Raw genomic sequence first — 20,543 nt, 5'->3', positions numbered from 1 at the left:
AAACTATAATTATCTCTTTTTGATGGAAAAAGCATCTTATTAATTAATAGTGAAGAATTAGAATCCAGGACTCCTTACTTTTAGACCTTTTCCTACGGATGATACAACTCAATATAACAAAAAGAAAAAACAAAAATTTACCAATTGTGGAGGAAACATAGTATACAGAAGAGCCAATCTCAACATCAAATCTTCTACAGTATGCAATCAACAGGCCTAAAAAAAATTTCACATTACATTCTTAAAATAACAATAGCAATACAAATTCAGTTGTTAACTATGGTAAAAGTACATGTTGCATTGTATTTAACATTCATTTTTGCATCATTAGAACATTAAAGTACCTCAAATTCCAGACAAAATTTTATATGCTGATTTCTTTAAACTTAATACCATATATTAAACATTTTCCTAAGCCATTAAAAACATAATTTTTATTAGCTAGCATATTGTTTTCACCAATTCTATGCTATGTGCTTTTAATAGCACATGCTGTGGGACTGGTAAAAAGAAGGGTAAGTTTAAAGATATTCAAGAACTTTAAGGTTACTTAATAGAAAGCATTCCCTACCTTATTAATTACATGAAAGGAGTCTCACTGGCCTAAGACAGCTGCTACACTGGACTTTGCCATCCAGCTCACATGGCAACAATACGTGTTTCTCTATCTGGCTTTACTATGTCAATGACAGGGCTTTTTCAGAAGAGCCAGTACTCTTTACCTAGGCACAGCCCTTTAGTACACAAGGAGACAGTAAGAAAAGTGAAGAAGGACACACTACCAGCTGACTGAGAAACATTATTAATTACTTCTATATTAGAATGCAAAAGTAGGAAGTCAAGAAACACCTGGAGTAACAGGCAAATTTGGCCTTGGAGTACAGAATGAAGCAGGGCAAAGACCAATAGAGTTCAGAACACACTGGTCATAGCAAACACCCTCTTCCAACAACAAAAGAGAAGACTCTACACATGGACATCACCAGATGGTCAACACCAAAATCAGACTGATTATATTCTTTGCAGCCAAAGATGGAGAAGCTCTATATAGTCAGCAAAAACAAGACCAGGAGCTGACTATGGCTCAGATCATGAACTCCTTATTGCCAAATTCAGACTGAAATTGAAGAAAGTGGAGAAAACCACTAGACCATTCAGGTATGACCTAAATCAAATCCCTTATGACTGACTATACAGTGGAAGTGAGAAATAGATTTAAGGGACTAGATCTGATAAACAGAGTGCCTGATGAACTATGGACGGAGGTTCGTGACATTGTTCAGGAGACAGGGATCAAGAGCATCCCCAAGAAAAAGAAATGCAAAAAAGCAAAATGGTTGTCTGAGGAGGCCTTACAAGTAGCTTTGAAAAGAAGGGAAGCAAAAAGCAAAGGAGAAAAGGAAAGATATACCCATTTGAATGCAGAGTTCCAAAGAATAGCAAGGAGAGATAAGAAAGTCTTCCTCAGCGATCAATGCATAGAGATAGAAGAAAACAACAGAATGGGAAAGACAAGAGATCTCTTCAAGAAAATTAGAGATACCAAAGGAACATTTCATGCAAAGATGGGCTCAATAAAGGACAGAAATGGTATGGACCTAACAGAAGCAGAAGATATTAAGAAGAGGTGGCAAGAATACACAGAAATGTACAAAAAAGATCTTCATGACAAAGATAATCACAATGGTATGATCACTCACCTAGTGCTAGATATTCTGGAATGTGAAGTCAAGTGGGCCTTAGAAAGCATCACTACGAACAAAGCTAGTGGAGGTGATGGAATTCCAGTTGAGCTATTCCAAATCCTGAAAGATGATGCTGTGAAAGTGCTGCACTCAATATGCCAGCAAATTTGGAAAACTCAGCAGTGGCCACAGGACTGGAAAAGGTCAGTTTTCAACCCAATCCCAAAGAAAGGCAATGCCAAAGAATGCTCAAACTACCACACAATTGCACTCATCTCACACACTAGTAAAGTAATGCTTAAAATTCTCCAAGCCAGGCTTCAGCAATACGTGAACTGTGAACTTCCAGATGTTCAAGCTGGTTTTAGAAAAGGCAGAGGAACCAGAGACCAAATTGCCAACATCTGCTGGATCACTGAAAAAGCAAGAGAGTTCTAGAAAAACATCTATTTCTGCTTTATTGACTATGCCAAAGCCTTTGACTGTGTGGATCACAATCAACTGTGGAAAATTCTTAAAGAGATGGGAATACCAGACCACCTGACCTGCCTCTTGAAAAACCTGTATGGAGGTCAGGAAACAACAGTTAGAACTGGACATGGAATAACAGACTGGTTCCAAATAGGAAAAGGAGTATGTCAAGGCTGTATATTGTCACCCTGCTTATTTAACTTCTATGCAGAGTACATCATGAGAAACACTGGGCTGGAAGAAGCACAAGCTGGAATCAAGATAGCCGGGAGAAATATCAATAACCTCAGATATGCAGACGACACCACCCTTATGGCAGAAAGTGAAGAAGAACTAAAGAGCTTCTTGATGAAAGTGAAAAAGTTGGCTTAAAGCTCAACATTCAGAAAACAAAGATCATGGCATCCGGTTTCAGCACTTCATGGCAAATAGATGGGGATACAGTGGACACAGTGGCTGATTTTATTTTTCTGGGCTCAAAAATCACTGCAGATGGTGAGTGCAGCCATGAAATTTTTAATTTGCTCCTTGGAAGGAAGTTATGACCAAACTAGACAGCATATTAAAAAGCAGAGACATTACTTTGCCAATTAAGGCCCATCTAGTCAAGGCTATGGTTTTCCCAGTGGTCATGTATGGATGTGAGAGTTGGACTGTAAGAAGGCTGAGCACTGAAGAATTGATGCTTTTGAACTGTGGTGTTGGAGAAGACTCTTGAGAGTCCCTTGGACTGCAAGGAGATCCAACCAGCCCATCCTAAAGGAGATCAGTCTTGTGTGTTCATTGGAGGGACTGATGATGAAGCTGAAACTCCAATACTTTGGCTACCTGATGAGAAGAGTTGACTCATTTGAAAAGACCCTGATGCTGGGAAGGATTTAAGGCAGGAGGAGAATGGGACAACAGAGGATGAGATGGTTGGATGGCATCACCGACTCGATGGACATGGGTTTGGGTGGACTCCAGGAGTTAGTGATGGACAGGGAAGCCTGTTGTGCTGCGGTTCATGGGGTTGCAAAGAGTTGGACATGACTGAGCGATGAATTGAACTGAATACTATATTATTCCTGGGCTGGGATTAAGTTTATTCTATAGGTAGCCCAGTGAGGAAAATAGGCCAAACTGCATTAACTGTTAGAGCAGACATTCTAGTAGAAAGCAATCAATTCCACCACACACTTTATTTTTTTGGTATTATAGTGCCCTACTAGCTGTTGTTCTATGGTGTTTTCCTCTTTATCACGACCTTGCTTAGTTCAAATAACTTAGTTTAAACAAATAACTATTGTTTTAAAACATAAGTAACAGAAATTATAATATATTTAGCATTATTAAACTCAACTTTTAAAGGGGATTTATTATATACTTTCTTGGGGAAGAGGTCAAATTGAGCCTAGTTACTTCTTCTAAGGCATTTTTTGAGCCCTGGGAGATATACTTTGGTTGTTACTATTTGGGCTTTATCTTCTACCCATCAAAACACTTTTTCTCCATTCCTGTCACTGAATGTCACTCTAGCATTAGCCAGAAATACTTAAAGAGCAGGTAACTTTTAACATCTGATATATGATACTGCACATCTGACAATTTAAATCATCAGTCTATTTTCACTTAAATTGTTACAAACAATTGCTTACCTGGTACAATGATGTCTCCAAAACCCAGTATTGAAACTGGCATGAGACAGACACTCATTACTGAGAAATAGGCCAGTTTTGGTACCCTGATGACTACTGGTAACTGTAATTACAAAAAAAAAAAAAGAGAGACCACCAATAAACTTCTTAGGAATCTTTACCCACATCTTCAGAAATGGAAGGACTGATGTTAGAATAACTTAATGTTTTAAAATTAACATTTTAGAAAATGAGGGGAAAAAAGCTTGAAATCAGAGAACATAAATTAAACATATATATACTCTGAATGTATAGAAAGCTTGAAAGACATAGATATGCAGTTATGGAAAAACAAAACCCAACACACATGTAGAGTTAAGAGTATTAATCCAGTATCCCCATATCTAACGTTTTTTCTTTCCTTTTTACCAAAAATAGAGGACTCAGGCCTTGAAAGAGATTTTTTTTTGACAATCTAGATTTTTTTCCCCAAAGAAGAGTCTTGTCTGAGAGGGTATGATTTAAAGTCCAATGAACATATCTGAAATACAATCCTTACTTTCTCATGGGGAGCTGATGGTTGAGCAGTGGCTTCCACCAAGTTTCCATCATTCTAGGATGAAACCCAAGTCAATAGGTATTTAATAATTTAGAATAACTAACAAAAGGGCTATATTTTGTGAGAAACAAAGCTTTACAATACCTTAACATGCACTACATGACCAATGAATTACACAGGAAGGCAAAATTATTAACTGGACACACACAAATACACTGGCAGCCATTTGTACTTAATTGCCACCCCTACCTTTTCATTATTTCCAAAAGGTCCAGCTGCAAGTTCAACCATGATACTCTCACCATTCTAAAATTAAGAAAGGTAAAAGAAATTGTTCAATCACTAAAAGTGAACAATCTTCCAGTATTCATGACCTAGGGCTTCCCAGGTGGCACTGCCGGTAAAGAGCCTGACTGCCAATGTAGCAGACTCGAGAGACATGGGTTTGATCCCTGGGTTGGGAAGATCCCCTGGAGAAGGAAATGGCAACCCACTCCAGGATTCTGGCCTGGGAAATCCCATGGACAGTGGAGCCTGGTGGGCCCCAGTCCTTGGTGTCGCAAAGAGTCGGACACACACGCACATTTATGATCTACTGCCACAGCTATGGCCTACTGTAAGCTGATGGAAAGTCATCTGTAGACTGATTTTCCTAAAATGGTCCCTGTAGATAGCAAAAGGAAATGGCAACCCACTCCAGTGTTCTTGCCTGGAGAATCCTAGGGACAGGGGAGCCTGGTGGGCTGTCGTCTATGGGGTCGCACAGAGTCGGACACGACTGAAGTGACTTAGCAGCAGCAGCAGATAGCAAAAATTGGAGTTACCTAAAACAAATTTCACCTAGCATACTACTCCACTTTATTAGAGTTCAACAAATAAGAGAAACTTACAGATAAACCACACAAAAATTATTCAACTGAAGGTTTGAGCACTGATTTATATTGACAACTAATATCTAGCATTTCTTCTATGGGCTATACATTTTAAGGGCTTTTACTTATATTATGGCATATACTATGTGTCATTAGTCATTTTTAGCAATAACAATGAACAGGGACAGAAGAAATACTGAAATTTTTCATATACAGATTTGTAATAAATAGATGACTTTATTTAAATATACATTTAACCTTCTGTCTACTCACCACATTAACAATGAAGCCAAACTTGAAAAGATCAAGCCCTAAAGAACTTGAGAACATTTCTCTATCCTGACTCTTCTCCAATTTCAGCTTTGCCTGCTCTTAATACACCAATTAAAACATTAACCTTAGCAGAATTTTTTCCTTGTGCATGTCTAAGGTCTTTTTATGTGGGCTGTGTGAGAAATTCATTAAAAAGTTCTTTCCTGACAGTAAAGTCTACTGGGGAGAGAGGAAACATTTAGATGTAGCAAGGTAAGACTGCATGAGCAACCATCTTACACTTAAAATAATGCCCCAAACAGGTCATGGGAAGATAAATAAATGCTGAATTTTTAGGAGAATTTGACTAATTAGCTATACTATTTTCCACGTGGGTGGGGAGCATAGAATAAATTACTTGAGTTTATTTTTAAGAGGATTTCACTGATACCCGAGTTGAGTAGAAAAAAGAATAAATTCCTTGGCAACAGAAATCCTTTCCTCATGTTAAGATATGGGTTACAGAAGGGTTAAATCACAGGAGTTTATGAAAATAAACTAATATTAAATACAGTTGCTTACAGGAAATGCCCATGATGTGATTCAATTTCCAGATAAAGAGTTTATTTTAGTTCATTTTCAAATTGTTATTTAAAACATTTAACTGAAGACCATTACTGACATCCTCTCATACATTCAAAGATATCTACCTGAGAAACTACTATTTGCAAGACACTATACAAAGTATGGTGGTAGATGAAGAAAAAAAAAAGACAGGCTCTTACTACCTGTACTCCTATGGCTACCTGCCCTGCCAACTCATTAAAAATATACTAATACCAGGGTCAAGAAGTTATTTAGAATGTCTAATGTTTAATTCTTGAAATTTTCAGTGAAAACCACAAAAATCAGAAATCATGTATCTGATTTTCATTTTGATTTGCCTAACAAACCAGACTGAGAAGACAGTGTTAAGGTAAATCTACAAGAGTGAACTCCAAAGAGCACGTCAATCTTTTCCATTGGATCAGATTACTAGAAGTCACATTTCTAGTCAGTGGGATCAAAGATGGAAAAAAAGAAGAAAAATTTCCTAAGCACAGAAGAAAGAAGACTCAAAGACATCTTTACTATTACCACACATACCTTTAAAATCCTGACATTTTTATGTGAACAGAATGGACATAGTTTGCTGGTAGACAAGTTTGGCATTTATAAAGTGATACTAGTGTTAAAACATAATGGAAAATTTATTTTTAGAAGAGTTTAGTTATAGCTTTTATGTTCACCGTGCAATGTAAGCGTCATATGGTATGAAAATGTTAACCACTTAGTCGTGTCCAACTCTGCAAGCCGAAGAACTGTAACCCGTCAGGCTCCTCTTGCCCATGGGATTCTCCAGGCAAGAATACTGGAGTGGGTTGCCATTTCCTTCTCCAGGGGATCTTCCCGACCCAGGAATCAAACCTCGGGCTCCTGCATTGCAGGCAGATCCTTTACCGCGTGAGCCACCAGGGAAGCCTAAACGGGTAGTCATATGGTATGACTACCCATTGACCTATGGGAACGGTTTTGTAGAGAGGGTGTTTTATTTTCATTATGAGATCTGTGATGGAGTGACTCATAGAAACATTTTTAAATCAGATAAATTGACACAAGCTAGAACAAGTTTAGAACGAACTTCAAAATATGCTTTAGTAAATTAACAGCTTTTGCTATATTCCTAATACTAGTTCTATGCTTTTTTAGGTTACCATTGCAAATTAAGTCAATGAGCCAGGTGGTCACCATTAAAGCATGGAAAGGTACTAGTGTTTTGAGACAGTCAACTACATTTGTTACCTAGTTGCAATTTTAGCTCCCCAATGGGGCATATGTTTGTCTTATGCCATCATAGCCAATATCAGAAATGCAGATATTTCAGAATGCAGAGGTTAAAGAACAAAGAACTACTAGGGGAAAAAGCAGTCATTATAAAATACTAAATATATGAAAGCGACAAAAGATAAAAAAATGAGATAAAGTTAGAAAATGAGACTCAAAATGGGAAAAGTAGAAGAATTAAGCAATAATTAGTAATATATTCATGAGATAGGAATAGGGACAAGGTAGAAAAACTGGGCCAATAATGAAGGACTACCACACTTACCCAACACCTCTCCCTTATTCTAAGGACAGCACCATGATTTTACTGACGAGCTAGTGGTATAGTTAGGAATAGATGACCTAGGAGTTTCAAGTTGCTACGATTCTAACTTCATAGAAAAAGCCAGTCTGAGACAATGAAAAGGTGGACAGAAGCAGGAAGGAAGAGTATGTGGCCCTGGGTCTAGTTTCTCCTGAGGACAGGCCCTCCTCTCTGGCCTTTGCACATATTCTGAATAGACAGGACCTCTTTCATATAGAAAAGTTAGGTTGGATTTTTGCAGAAGCAACCGAAAGAATTCTACTGATAGAAACAGAGGATAGAATGCTAGCAATACTCCCTCACTCAAATGATTAGGAAACTGAGGGCTAAGTGACTAAGCAGCTCAGGGTTATAAAATTACAGGTCTACACTTTAGGTCTCTAGACTTCCAGCATTGAGCTCTTTCTTAGTCAGACACTAGGGTTACAGAAATGAAAGAAGCAATGACATCTTTTCATTCTTTTTTGCAGTCTGTATTATTTACAGCAAATATTTATTGTTTTATAATAGAAAGAAAAGTTACTTTAAAATGTGTAGGAATAAAATTTATAGACCTTCTCATGTTTACATCAATCAGGAGGCATTTTTTTTTTTAGCAAAATGGTGTAAAGCCTTAAAAATATCCTCTGTTAAAAGACCAATTTCAGGGACAATTCTCTTAAGAGAATTAGAACCCAGTCAATGGTAAACATCTGGAAAATCAATACTCTAAGAGCACATTTAAGGTTCTAATCATTTAGTTTGTTTCTTATGCATTTAAAAAATATCATACCTTTGTGATGAATGGTGTTATGAAAACAAAAAATACATCATAGAGGAGGAGAAGGCCTAGAAGTATCACACATGACTGTTGAAGAAAGAAATAAATTTAAAGGTCAAACTTCTCATATTTAAATTAAGAGATATTATTTTGCAAATACAAATAAACATGTAACATACATTTAAACACTATTTTTTAAGGCATTTAATGTTTATTGCTATTTGTAGTTTTATTCTATAAATCACATTAAAATTTTATCTGCTTCAACCCATTCTTTTAAAAAAGAATCATTGAAGCAAAGAAATGTTCTTCCTTATTTTAGTCTTGTATAGATTATATGAATTTGGCATACTATGTGAATGATTAAAAATATTTTATGTAGAAAATCAGTGGTTTCCTCGGTTGGGGATTAGGACTGATTGATAAAGGGCATAATAGAGCTTTTGATGAGGTAAGAAATATTTTATAATTGATTGGGATAGTGGTTACAAAGTTACATATTTGTAAAGTTTCAATAATCTATACACTTAAAATAGGTGCATTTAATTATATGTAAATTATACCTTTATAAAATTGTTTTAAAAAGAAAACAATACTTTAGCTAGCAAAGTAGTCTACTTTACCTTGAAGTTGGGTAACTTCAGTGTTTTAATTAAATTCAGACAGAAAGCAATCCCCAAGATATCCTGTAAAATCCAAGCCCACCTAAAATCAAAAGAAATTACTCTATTGTTTTACTCAGTTATTTTTAAGTGGAACATTTCAAAAGAAAAATATCACTATAGCAATACTGTTCAATTGCTATGATTTGACTATTCAACTATTAAGTAGCAGTTATAACAACAGAAAAACCTCTTACAGTCTCCATATTTTATTGTTCTAGTAGAATAGTCAAGGCTGTATATTGTCACCCTGCTTTTTTAACTTATATGCAGAGTACATCATGAGAAATGCTGGGCTGGAGGAAGCACAAGCTGGGATCAAGATCGCCGGGAGAAATATCAACAACCTCAGATATGCAGATGACACCACCCTCATGGCAGAAAGTGAAGAAGAACTAAAGAGCCTCTTGATGAAAGTGAAAGAGGAGAGTGAAAAAGTTGGCTTAAAGCTCAACATTCAGAAAACTAAGATCATGACATCCGGTACCATCACTTCATGGCAGATAGATGGGGAAACAGTGGAAATAGTAGCTGACTTTATTTTTGTGGGCTCAAAAATCACTGCAGATGGTGACTGCAGCAATGAAATTAAAAGACGCTTGCTCCTTGGAAGGAAGGTTATGACCAGCCTAGACAGCATATTAAAAAGCAGAGACATTACTTTGCCAACAAAGGTCCATCTAGTCAAGGCTATGGTTTTTCCAGCAGTCATGTATGGATGTGAGAGTTGGATTATAAAGAAAGTTGAGCCCCGAAGAATTGATGCTTTTGAACTGTGGTGTTGGAGAAGACTCTTGAGAGTCCCTTGGACTGCAAGGAGATCCAACCAGCCCATCCTAAAGGAGATCAGTCCTGGGTGTTCATTGGAAGGACTGATGCTGAAGCTGAAACTCCAATACTTTGGCCACCTGATACAAAGAGTTGACTCACTGGAAAAGACCCTGATGCTGCGAAAGATTGAGGGCAGGAGGAGAAGGGGATGACAGAGGATGAGATGGTTGGATGGCATCATCGACTCGATGGACATGGGTTTGGGTGGACTCCGGGAGTTGGTGATGGACAGGGAGGCCTGGTGTGCTGCGGTTCATGGGGTCACAAGGAGTTGGACATGACTGAGCGACTGAACTGAGAATAATGAAGACTACTGCACTAAGAAAAAGTTGAAAGCCTGCTTCAGGAGAAAGTGTATCAGACAAAAGTGCATCTTTATCCTTAATCTTTGAATTTTACATGTCTCTTTTTACAAAGGTAGCTCATAACAAAGGATACGATGTTAATATACTTCCAGATAGCTAAAGCATAAAGGAAATGAGAGCTATATATCAAACTCCACCAGAAATTGACAACTAGCATGAATAATTACCAACTGATTATCATACTTGGAGCTGCCTACAATTGTATGAACTCTCCTCCTAAATTTTGGGCTATTAAATCCTTTGGGGTTTTAATTTTATTAATGAACTGTTAAAATTATTTTCTGGTTATCCTTCCTGCAAATAGACAGAAACCTATATATTTTCTTATATTTCTTTCTTTCTCACATGAAAGGTAGCATATGCTAGATATTCTTGCATATTTGGCTTTTTTCAGTTAAAAATATATCCTGGAAATCACTGCATATCAATTCACAGAAATCTTCATTCTTGACAGCTGCATTGCACTTCACTGTGTGGCTATACCATAAATAAGTGTATTATTGGAGCCTATTTCAGTTTAGATGTTTAAATCCTAGTTTATATTTCCTTCTCTAGACAACCTCAAATCCATTAGCACAAGATTTCTTTATTTAAGTATTTGGCATGTTTCAAGACTAGGATGTTCTGGGGGAAAAAAAATCCATAATGAACAATTATCAAGGCAAGATATGACACAACCCCTCCTGAGTCTAACCTAAAAGGAAATACAATGAGTATTCATACCTATCTTCATTTCGAAATACAGCCCAAACAGCAGCTACTGCTATGCACAATCCAGAGAGAAAAATAAGTCTCACTTCAATGCTCTTGCCACGACAGGTAATCCTAAAAGACAGTTTGAAATACATTAATTTACCCTAAAGATGAAATACAGTGTTCACTTAATGTACCAAATGAATGTTTGCCACAGTGACAAGAAAGTTTTTTGAAACCTCAATTTTAAAGCCTTGACTTTAACTACAATGAATGATACATAATAAAATATTCACCAGTTCAATAGAACTGTGTTGATGAAAATGCTCTGTATCTGTGCTGTCCAATACCACAGCCATTAGCCACATGTGGTTATTAATTAGCACTTGAAATGTGGCTCATGGGACTGGGCAAGTGAATTTTTAATTTTATTTAATTTTAATTATTTTTAATTAAAATAGCAACATGTATATTGGACTTCACAGGTTTACAACACAGGTCCTACTTTTCCTTGTATTGTTTTAAATTACAAAAACCATTATGGGCTTTCTCACAAGAGATACATACGTGCATTGTCCACATGGTATCTTACGAACTAGTGCAGCAAGACAGTTGTACAGACTCATCGCTGATGCTATGCAGAAAATTGCTATCATAACATAAACTAGAAAAAAAGACACCAAATTATACGAGAACAGAGGAAACACGATAAAGAAACATGGTAAGAAAACTTTTATACAATTAATATTAGTTCTTTAGCTTTCTTATCGGATAATAATACTTTCAATGCAGTGACCATATCATAATCTGAATTGGTTACTACACTGAACATACTTATACTTAGATCCTGAGCTTTAAGGGTGGTATTTCATGTGTTGTTTCAGTTCCACTACACACTACTAGGATTTCTTTAAGGGCTGAAGCTGGCTCTGCAATTTTTTTCTTTTTTAAAAAATTTTACTATTACAGTTGATTTACAATACTGGATTAGTTTCAGGTGTACAGCTTCAGATTCTTTTCCAATATAGGCTATTACAAGATACTAAATATAGTTCCCTGTGGTATATAATATTCATTGTTTATCTTTATAAAAGATAGTGGGGTATATATGTTAATCCTATACTGCTACTTTATCCCTTCTCTTTCCCCTTTAATTGTAAATTTCTTTACTATGGCTGTCTCTCTAATTTGTAAATAAGCTGATCTGTATTATTTTTTAGATTCCACATACATAATGTCATATTATTTGTCTTTCTGTTTGAGTTAACTTAGCATAATAATCTTTAGGTTCACCCATGTTACTGCGAATAGCATTATTTCATTGTTTTTTAATGACTGAGTAATATTCTATTATATATATATCTCATACCTTCTTCACCCATTCAGCTATTGATGGGCATTTAGGTTGCTTCCATAATTTGGCTATTGTAAATAACGCCACAATGAACATAGAAGTAGAAAGAAAGTATTAGCTGCTCAGTCATGTCCAACTCCTTGTGACCCTGTGGACTGTAGCCTACCATGCTACTCTGTCCATGGAATTCTCCAGGCAAGAATACTGGAGTGGGTTGCCATTTCCTACTCCAGAGAATTTTCCCAACCCAGGGATTGAACCTGGGTCTGCTGCAACACAGGCAGATTCTTTACTGTCTGAGCCACCAGGGAAGCCCCTAGTGAACATAAGAATGCATATATAGGTTCTATTTACTTTTTTGTTTTCTTGGAATAAATACACTGAAGTGGAATTGCTGGATCCTACGTTAGCTCTATTTTTAGTTTTTAAGGAACCTCCATACTGTTTTCCATAGTGGCCACACCAATTTATATTCCCACCAACAGTGATAGGAGGGTTCCCTTTTCTCCACACCCTCTCAAAAATTTTATTATTTGCAGACTTTTTGAAGATGGCCATTCTGACAGGTGTAAGATGAAACCTCATGTAGTTCTGATCTGCATTTCTCTAATAATCAGTGATGCTGAGCATCTTCTCATGTGCCTATAGGTCATTTGTATGTTGTCTTTGGAGAAATGTCCATTTAGGTCTTCTGCCCTCTTTCTGATTGGGTTGTTTGTTTTTTTGATATTGAATTGTATGAGCCGTTTGTGTATTTTAGATATTAACCCCTGATGGTTGCATCTTTTGCAAATATTTTCTCCCAGTTCATAGTCTGTCTTTCAGTTTTGTTTATGGTTTCCTTTGCTATGTAAAAGCTTTAAGTTTTATTAGGTCCCATTTGTTTATTTTTGCTTTTATTTCTTTTGCCTTCAGAGACTGACCTAAGAAAACATTGCTAGATTTATGTTAGTAGCTGTGCATTTTATCATTCAATGATTCAAAGTCACATGTTTGGTAAAGATGTCTATAAAATGAGTTGTAGACATTTATATTTAAATGGAAGAATTAATAAACCACTTAAAATACTTTTTATTTTTTTTTTAGTGGAAATGTTTTACTTTAAAAAAATTTATTTATTTTAATGGAAGGATAATTATTTCACAATATTGTGGTGGCTTTTGCCATATATCAACATGAATCAGCCATAGGTATACATGAGTCCCTAAAATATTTTTAAAAATCTTAAAGATGAGAACTTTTACCTACCTTAGACATTAATCATGAAGTCTACATATTCCTATGGTGGAATTCATCTCTAATAACTTTACATGTGGTAAAACCAAATCCACTTAAACAAACCTCATTGTCTAGATATGATATTAAGGTATTGAAATTCACTAATGTTTTTCTATATTAGCTATACTTGGTTGAAAATTACTTAAAATTAAAAACATTTGATCTTGCTGTTGTTAAAAACAGGAAGAAATTATCATGCTCTAAAAGTATTGCTTTGTGAAATTTCTCAAAATTATACAATGGAAATACACATTTTAATGGAATTTTGCAAATTCCACTAGATTTCAGAAAACTATAACTTTGTTTTGTATGTGAGAAAAGACAGCAAACTACAGACAGTAAATAAGGGGCAGTAAATTAATCACTTTCTAATTGGTGATCTTGGACAAATTATTTTTTCATTGGCTTATTATTTGTTATTATTGCACATATATGACAATCTAAGTAGTAAGACTGACAATCAAAGATTGCCAAGTTGAGTTTGTTTAGTCATCCACCAAAGGTCTCCAAACCAAGATTTTAAACTCTAGTGGAAGTCATGCTGTGGAAGCCATACCAGAGTTTTAGTGTCCTACTATACCTAAGAAAATGATTTGGTATGAGAGAGAATTTGGTAAATATAACTATCTTTAGTTATTTTCTTGAGCATGACTTAACATAAAATGGCATGGAGAATCTTAGCAATTTAATACATTGAACGTATTAAGAAATGGCATCAATTTTAGCCATAAGGAACCATTTGAAAGTATATTAAATTTTACAATATCACACACCATTGTTAGAGTCATAATTAGACCCCACGTCATGGGATAACCAAGAGCTTTAAAATGATCTTCCTCCTCCTACACTGAAAATTACAAACAGGGTCAATTTTTAAATAGTGATGAGTTTAAGGAAATCCCTTACCAAAAACTAAAACGTGCTTTAGGGTAAAGTAGAGAAATCTCTGTTCTATCAAAGACCACTAAATATATTAACTGAGGGTCAGACACACAATTGAAGGCTGAGAATTTAAAACAGAAAAATTAGCTGTGCAATGACGACGTAATATAAATACCACACTCGTATCCACTCTCCCAACAACATATTGAATATGAGTGATATTCCAAGAATAATTTTTTTCTAATTGGAAATATATGTAAGTATGGTTTCAAAACTGCTACCATAGGAGAGGAGAAATTGAAAACTAAAGTGAAACTAACCTGAGGCCTTAGTTTTCTACTCTAGAAAATTATACTATTATTCTCTAAATAAACATTTTGTAGCCTGTGGTGGTTTTCACAAAGGGTTTTTGCTAATTCTCATTAGGCACACTCTTTTTCTTGGGCTCCCTTCTCTTTCTGCTACATGTTGGCCACAAATGGCAAATTTCCATCTTATCAGAACACTAAGTAGAGTGTTCAGGGGATGGGCAAGCCATGACCCTTTCCTTCCTAAAGGAAAAAGTATCATTTACTCTTTAAACTACAAGCAAGTACCTGTGTGTTTTTAGATGTAGTATGATCTTAAATGTTCACACAAGTAAAACAAAATTTAAGCAATACATTTTGATTTGCAAACTGAAAAAAAGGACCAATCACACTTTAGAGTAAGCAGAAGCAATAAATTCATAATCTGAATAATCTTCTATTAGATTTCATGTAACTGTATATAGCTACCAAGAAATCCTCAGTCTGCTTAGATACCTGTCTATTACGCTTTATCTGCAGAGAGGAAAACTTAGGGACCGTAGCAATTCTTTCAGGTTGTCCATGAAGAAGTGTTCTTATTTTGAGTCACAGTATATTTTAAATCAGAATTTTTTTTTTAATCCCAGAGTAACAGGGACCTAAACATTTTCGACAGTTTAAAAAGTTATTATCACTTTTTAATTATTCACTTAAGTTTTCCAGTTGAATGCCTTAAAGGAAAAGATAAATCTGGCAAAGTAAATGAAAAGATTGTATGCTAAAAAGTAGCAAATATAAAATGATTTCTTACCCAACCATTTGTAGAAGAAATAAAGTAAGACCATCATAATACAGCAGATGACCACAAATATTATAACTGTTAGAGGACTAAAAGTAAAGTATTCTTCCTTCTTTTTCCTCATTTCTCTATCTTCAGTGTTTGTCATTGCCTTCATGTTTTCCCTGGATAAACACACACAGAAACTTCAGCAATCTCTGCCATGTACAGTTATTTTTAAAATCTATCTGTAATACTAACTTAAAGTTGTTTCTGATTACAAAGTTAATATACTTAAAAAGTTATACACCATGAAGAAATACTTAATCTAGAAGTAAAAACTCTTTATAATTCTACCCTTCAGAGTTGGTGTGTTATTAACCACTAACTTATGAAACTATTTTTTTTTCTGGAGACAAAACTGTTGAAACAGAAGATATTTATTACATAAAAAATTAATGTTTTTGGTGATGTTTATATTATCTAATTTGGAAACTACACTGATGTAATGTTTCAAATAAAAACCAATTCTTTTTATACACTACACTTAATATTACCAACTTGCAGATAGTAAACTACTTTTAAAATTAGCTTCTCTTCAATGTCAAACACTAACTTATTCTATCAGTCAGCTCAGTATTTACTCTAAGTCTGGTGCTAATCAACATATTATGAAGGATTCAAAAGAAGTTCAAGACATAGCTTTGTCCTACACCTTGATTCAAGGTAGCAAAATATTGTTTCTAATTCTCCCATTACCCCTTCTGGGGTCACACAAATAGTGAAAGGCAGACACAGGAGCTGAAGAGGAAAGGGTCACAAGCTTCTTTTATTGAACAGTCAGTTTCAGTTCTGTCTCCTTGTCTCTTCCCAGTTATACAGAAGCCACTAACGTACTCTTCCAGCACCAGTCCCTTCAACTCTGGTCTACTAAAATGGTATTTCCGATCGCTTCTTGGCCTTTTGGCTAAGATTAAGTGTAAAATGGTGTTCCTTTTTTTTTTTTTTTCATATATCCTGATCCTTTTCACCAGGTCTGGGCTAAATATGAACTTTAGGTTAAAAAAAGATTTATTTCTATCAACCAGTACATTTGCTAAACTGCTTATTTATCAACATGCCACTTTCTTATCAGAAAATTGGGTATCAGGATGGTTACTATTTCATGCATCTGGGACTCTAGGGAGGCTGCCTGGGAAAGGAGCAGGGAGGTTTGAGGAGGAACACACAGTATTTCCCTGAAACTGTAGAGCCAGATTACAGGGTATTAACCGAGTTTTAACAAAAGTGGTACTTGAGTGGGAAAACATGCCCACCTTTGGATAAATTCATTGCAAACATTTATTTAAGGTCATTTCTATCACAGAACCCATATAGGGCACAATAACCAAAAGGTTACATATTCATATTCAATTTATACCATGTAATTTATTGAAGGAAAATATATTCTAGGTTTATATCATGTTAAAATAATACAACTCATCTTTTTTTAAAAAACTGTATTCAAATCAGGTCGAGAGCCACAGGCACTAGGAAGCTAAGCTTTCTTTCCTGCCATCTTGAGTTTATGATGAGGACCATTTACATGCATGCATGCTCAGTTGCTCAGTTGTGTCTGACTTCTTTGAGACCCCATGGGCTGTAGTCTGCCAGGCTCCTCCATCCCTGGGATTTTCCAGGTAAGAATACTGGAGTAGACTGCCATTTTCTTCTTCACCAGTTATATGAGGGCTCATTATAACAGGAGTTTAACTCTCTACTGAAAAGTCTTTATACGGAATCTAAGCATTTTTCCTTTTTGCATAAAGTACATCTTTCATTTGGCAGGTTAACTCTGGGTTATGAGGTCCTGTTCTGGTAAACTTTTCCTTCCCTAAGCCATATTCTCTTTTCCCTTCTCTTTCAGTCTAACTCTCTTTACTTGCTAAATAACTGCTCCTGTGTTATTTTTTAAAATTAAGACATAGAAGACATATAACATTAATTTCAGGTGTACTACACAATGATTTGATAATTGTATATACTGCAAAATGATTACCACAATAAGTTTAGTTCCCACTCATCAGTACATAGTTAAAAAGATTTTTTTTTTCTTGTGATGAGAACTCTTAAGAACTACTTTATTAGCAACTTTCAAATATGACGACAGAATCATGCACGATGGCCACTATGTTGGACATCACCAGGACTTATTTATCTTATAACTGGAAGTCATACCTTTTGACACCTTCACCTGTTTTTCCCACCCTCCACCTCCCCACCTCTGGTAACCACCAATCTGTTCTCTGCACCTATGAGTTCATTTTTTTAAAGATTTCACACATAAATGAGATGTTCTTGTATTTATCTTTGTCTGACTTATTTCACTTAGCATAAGTAATACCCTCAAAATCCAGTCATGCTGTTGTAAATGGTCCTTATGTCAATAATTCTACTTTTTATGAAACTTTTTCCATTTTATCATTAATACTCTTTCTCTATACTGTCACTCCCACCCACAACATACACACTTTGTTTTTTCTATCTTTATCCTACTTTTTGGGCTTCCCTTGTAGCTCAGTTGGTAAAGAATCTGCCTACCATACAGGAGACCTAGGTTCAATTCCTTGGTCGGGAAGATCCCCTGGAGAAGGAAATGGCAACCTATTCCAGTATTCTTGCCTGGAGAATCCTATGGACAGAGGAGCCCGGCAGGCTATAGTCCATGTGGTCGCAAGAGTCTGACACGACTTAGCAACTAAACCACCACCACCACATCCTACTTTTAGAACTGGTCACTTCAATTTCAAAATCCTTAACTCTGTAAGTAAAAGATATCTCTTCCCCCAACCTACTTACTGAAGGCAATACATTTTTTGTTTTTGTCCATCATCATGTTTTATGATTACATACAAGTACTGCTCTCCCACCTCCAATTTTCTTGAGGAGGAGCCTGTCCTGACAGGTACATTAAGCTTGCCTTGCTAACTCAAAGTTCATGGACCAGTTTGTTAAAAAATGCAGAATCTCAGCATTCATTCCAAGCCTACTAAATCTGAATTTTTAAAAATTTTAATGAACATGGGTTTGGGTGGACTCCGGGAGTTGGTGATGGACAGGGAGGACTGGCATACTGTGGTTCACGGGGTCGCAAAGAGTCGGACATGACTGAGCGACTGAACTGAACTGAATGAGATCTCAAGACAGCTTGTATTTACATTACATCTTGAGCAGCACTACTCTAGAAAAGACACAATTTACATAATAATGTAAGTACAGTGAGAATCTATATTAAATGGAAAAACATTTTCAATGAATCAGTAGCTTTTCAGAAATTATAACATTTTAGCATATGATCTAGAAAATGATTCTGGAGATCTTCCATACTAGGCTTTATAAAGTTAATAGTGAAAAATATAATGCTTACTTATGTGAAGACATGTGACTAACACATGCTAAAATGTGTTTTCCAAATATGTAAAATATTTTAAGCTCAATACTCTAGGAATCTATGCTTGTTAGATTTCTCTTACTGTAAGTCAATCAAATTTTAGTATTTTAAGAAATTACAAATAAGCTTATTAGCTTTAGCTGGCGTCAAATAAGCCCTTTTTAGTGGAATCTATAGATCAATTCACAAGGTGAACATATTGTCCTTTATGCACAAAATAATGTGCTCTGAGCACAGTTTTTTACTCAGAGTTATGAAAATGAACTGATTCTTCTAAACTACACTGCCTGCTTTAATCTACAGCAAAAGGTACATAACTGTAAGAACACTGGCTTTACGTTGTTATTAAATAGACAAATCCAAATTTCATGTACCTTTGAGATTTCTATATTTAAATTAAAATATGGACATGCTTAATTAATATCCAATTCCTAAAACACTGAATAGAATGGTGAGGTCACATTGTAATGATTCAACTCAGGAGGAGCTGAAAAACTTCCCACTCTGTTTATTTTCTTCCAATCTAAGCGAATAGGTACATTAGGATGCTAACTATCTCCACCTTTTCTGGGTGAGGTAATAAAACGTTTTAATTTAAGAGCCTTTGGTGAAACTTCAATGTTTCCTTGCCAGCAGAAGAACAAGAGGAACCTACAACTCCCTTCCTCTCAGTGAAAAGTTGAAGGTCTGTGAGAGGACAAACCTGCGATCTAATGCTGTCAGCACTATATTCTGAGAACAAGTGGAACTTTAAGTGTTGGTACATGATAAAATGTTTAAAGACAATAATTTTTTAACCATTTATCTTAAAAACAATGAAGTTTAATTAAGCTTACAATTCAATTAGCCCGCTCCAGTATCCTCCTAATGCCACAGTGAATACAGCAATTACAAAAATAACCACCATAGTATAGTCAAAGTTAGGCCACGATGGAGAATACATTTTCACCATAATGTTATCTCCGAGAGTCTGAAATGCAAAATAACAGTTAACACACTGGAATTCATTTTCTTTTTACTATAGAGTATGGCAGCAATATTCCAATTTCATTCTGGAATGGAAAGGATATATAGACAGTCAAGAATAACAGAATTATTTTGACAACATAATATAGTCTTGTCAAAATTATGAGGCTTTGTTTTATTAAAAGCAAAAGTGTGGTGTTTCACACATTGACATTTTGTTCAAGGATTTAAAATTAAGATAAATGATATGATACAAAGATTTTAAAAAGGTCGAAACAAAGAAATATCCTCTCAAACATCAAGACTCTGAAACACCTTGTGCTAAATGGGGAGGGGTGAATAAGACTAGCAAGCTCCATCTTACTAAAAAATGGAACATATATAATAATTTAAATATCAGTGGATTAAATTACAGAATTGTACTATTTATAAACTTTATCTAACAGATAATTATTAATTTACCTGCTTCATATCTTTAAAGTCTTTGTGGTTTATAAATGCAATCAATATTTTCACATCAAGAAATTCAGATTTGTTCCCTGAGGGAGGAAACTAAAAGAAAAAAAAATTATGAAAACATATGAACTACTAGTGTATTTACAGAATAAAGTACA

General features: G+C 35.4%; 1 protein-coding gene across 2 annotated transcripts in view; it reads right to left on the bottom strand.

Moving 5' to 3' along the window:
* SPPL2A (signal peptide peptidase like 2A) overlaps window positions 1–20,543 on the bottom strand; it is a 56,117-nt gene that overhangs the window by 14,812 nt on the left and 20,762 nt on the right. For both annotated transcript variants that reach the window (XM_027554023.1, XM_027554024.1), the window contains exons 4-13: window positions 20,392–20,481; window positions 19,800–19,933; window positions 15,567–15,718; window positions 11,522–11,618; window positions 10,985–11,086; window positions 9,027–9,108; window positions 8,416–8,490; window positions 4,581–4,637; window positions 3,794–3,896; window positions 142–216 (exon numbers count right to left, since the gene is read on the bottom strand). In XM_027554023.1, the coding sequence (XP_027409824.1) occupies window positions 142–216; window positions 3,794–3,896; window positions 4,581–4,637; window positions 8,416–8,490; window positions 9,027–9,108; window positions 10,985–11,086; window positions 11,522–11,618; window positions 15,567–15,718; window positions 19,800–19,933; window positions 20,392–20,481 (967 nt within the window). The remainder of the gene's footprint in view (window positions 1–141; window positions 217–3,793; window positions 3,897–4,580; window positions 4,638–8,415; window positions 8,491–9,026; window positions 9,109–10,984; window positions 11,087–11,521; window positions 11,619–15,566; window positions 15,719–19,799; window positions 19,934–20,391; window positions 20,482–20,543) is intronic.

Source organism: Bos indicus x Bos taurus, chromosome 10, assembly GCF_003369695.1.
Source record: "Bos indicus x Bos taurus breed Angus x Brahman F1 hybrid chromosome 10, Bos_hybrid_MaternalHap_v2.0, whole genome shotgun sequence".
Lineage (NCBI taxonomy): Eukaryota > Metazoa > Chordata > Mammalia > Artiodactyla > Bovidae > Bos > Bos indicus x Bos taurus.
This window is presented reverse-complemented; position numbering and strand designations above follow the sequence as displayed.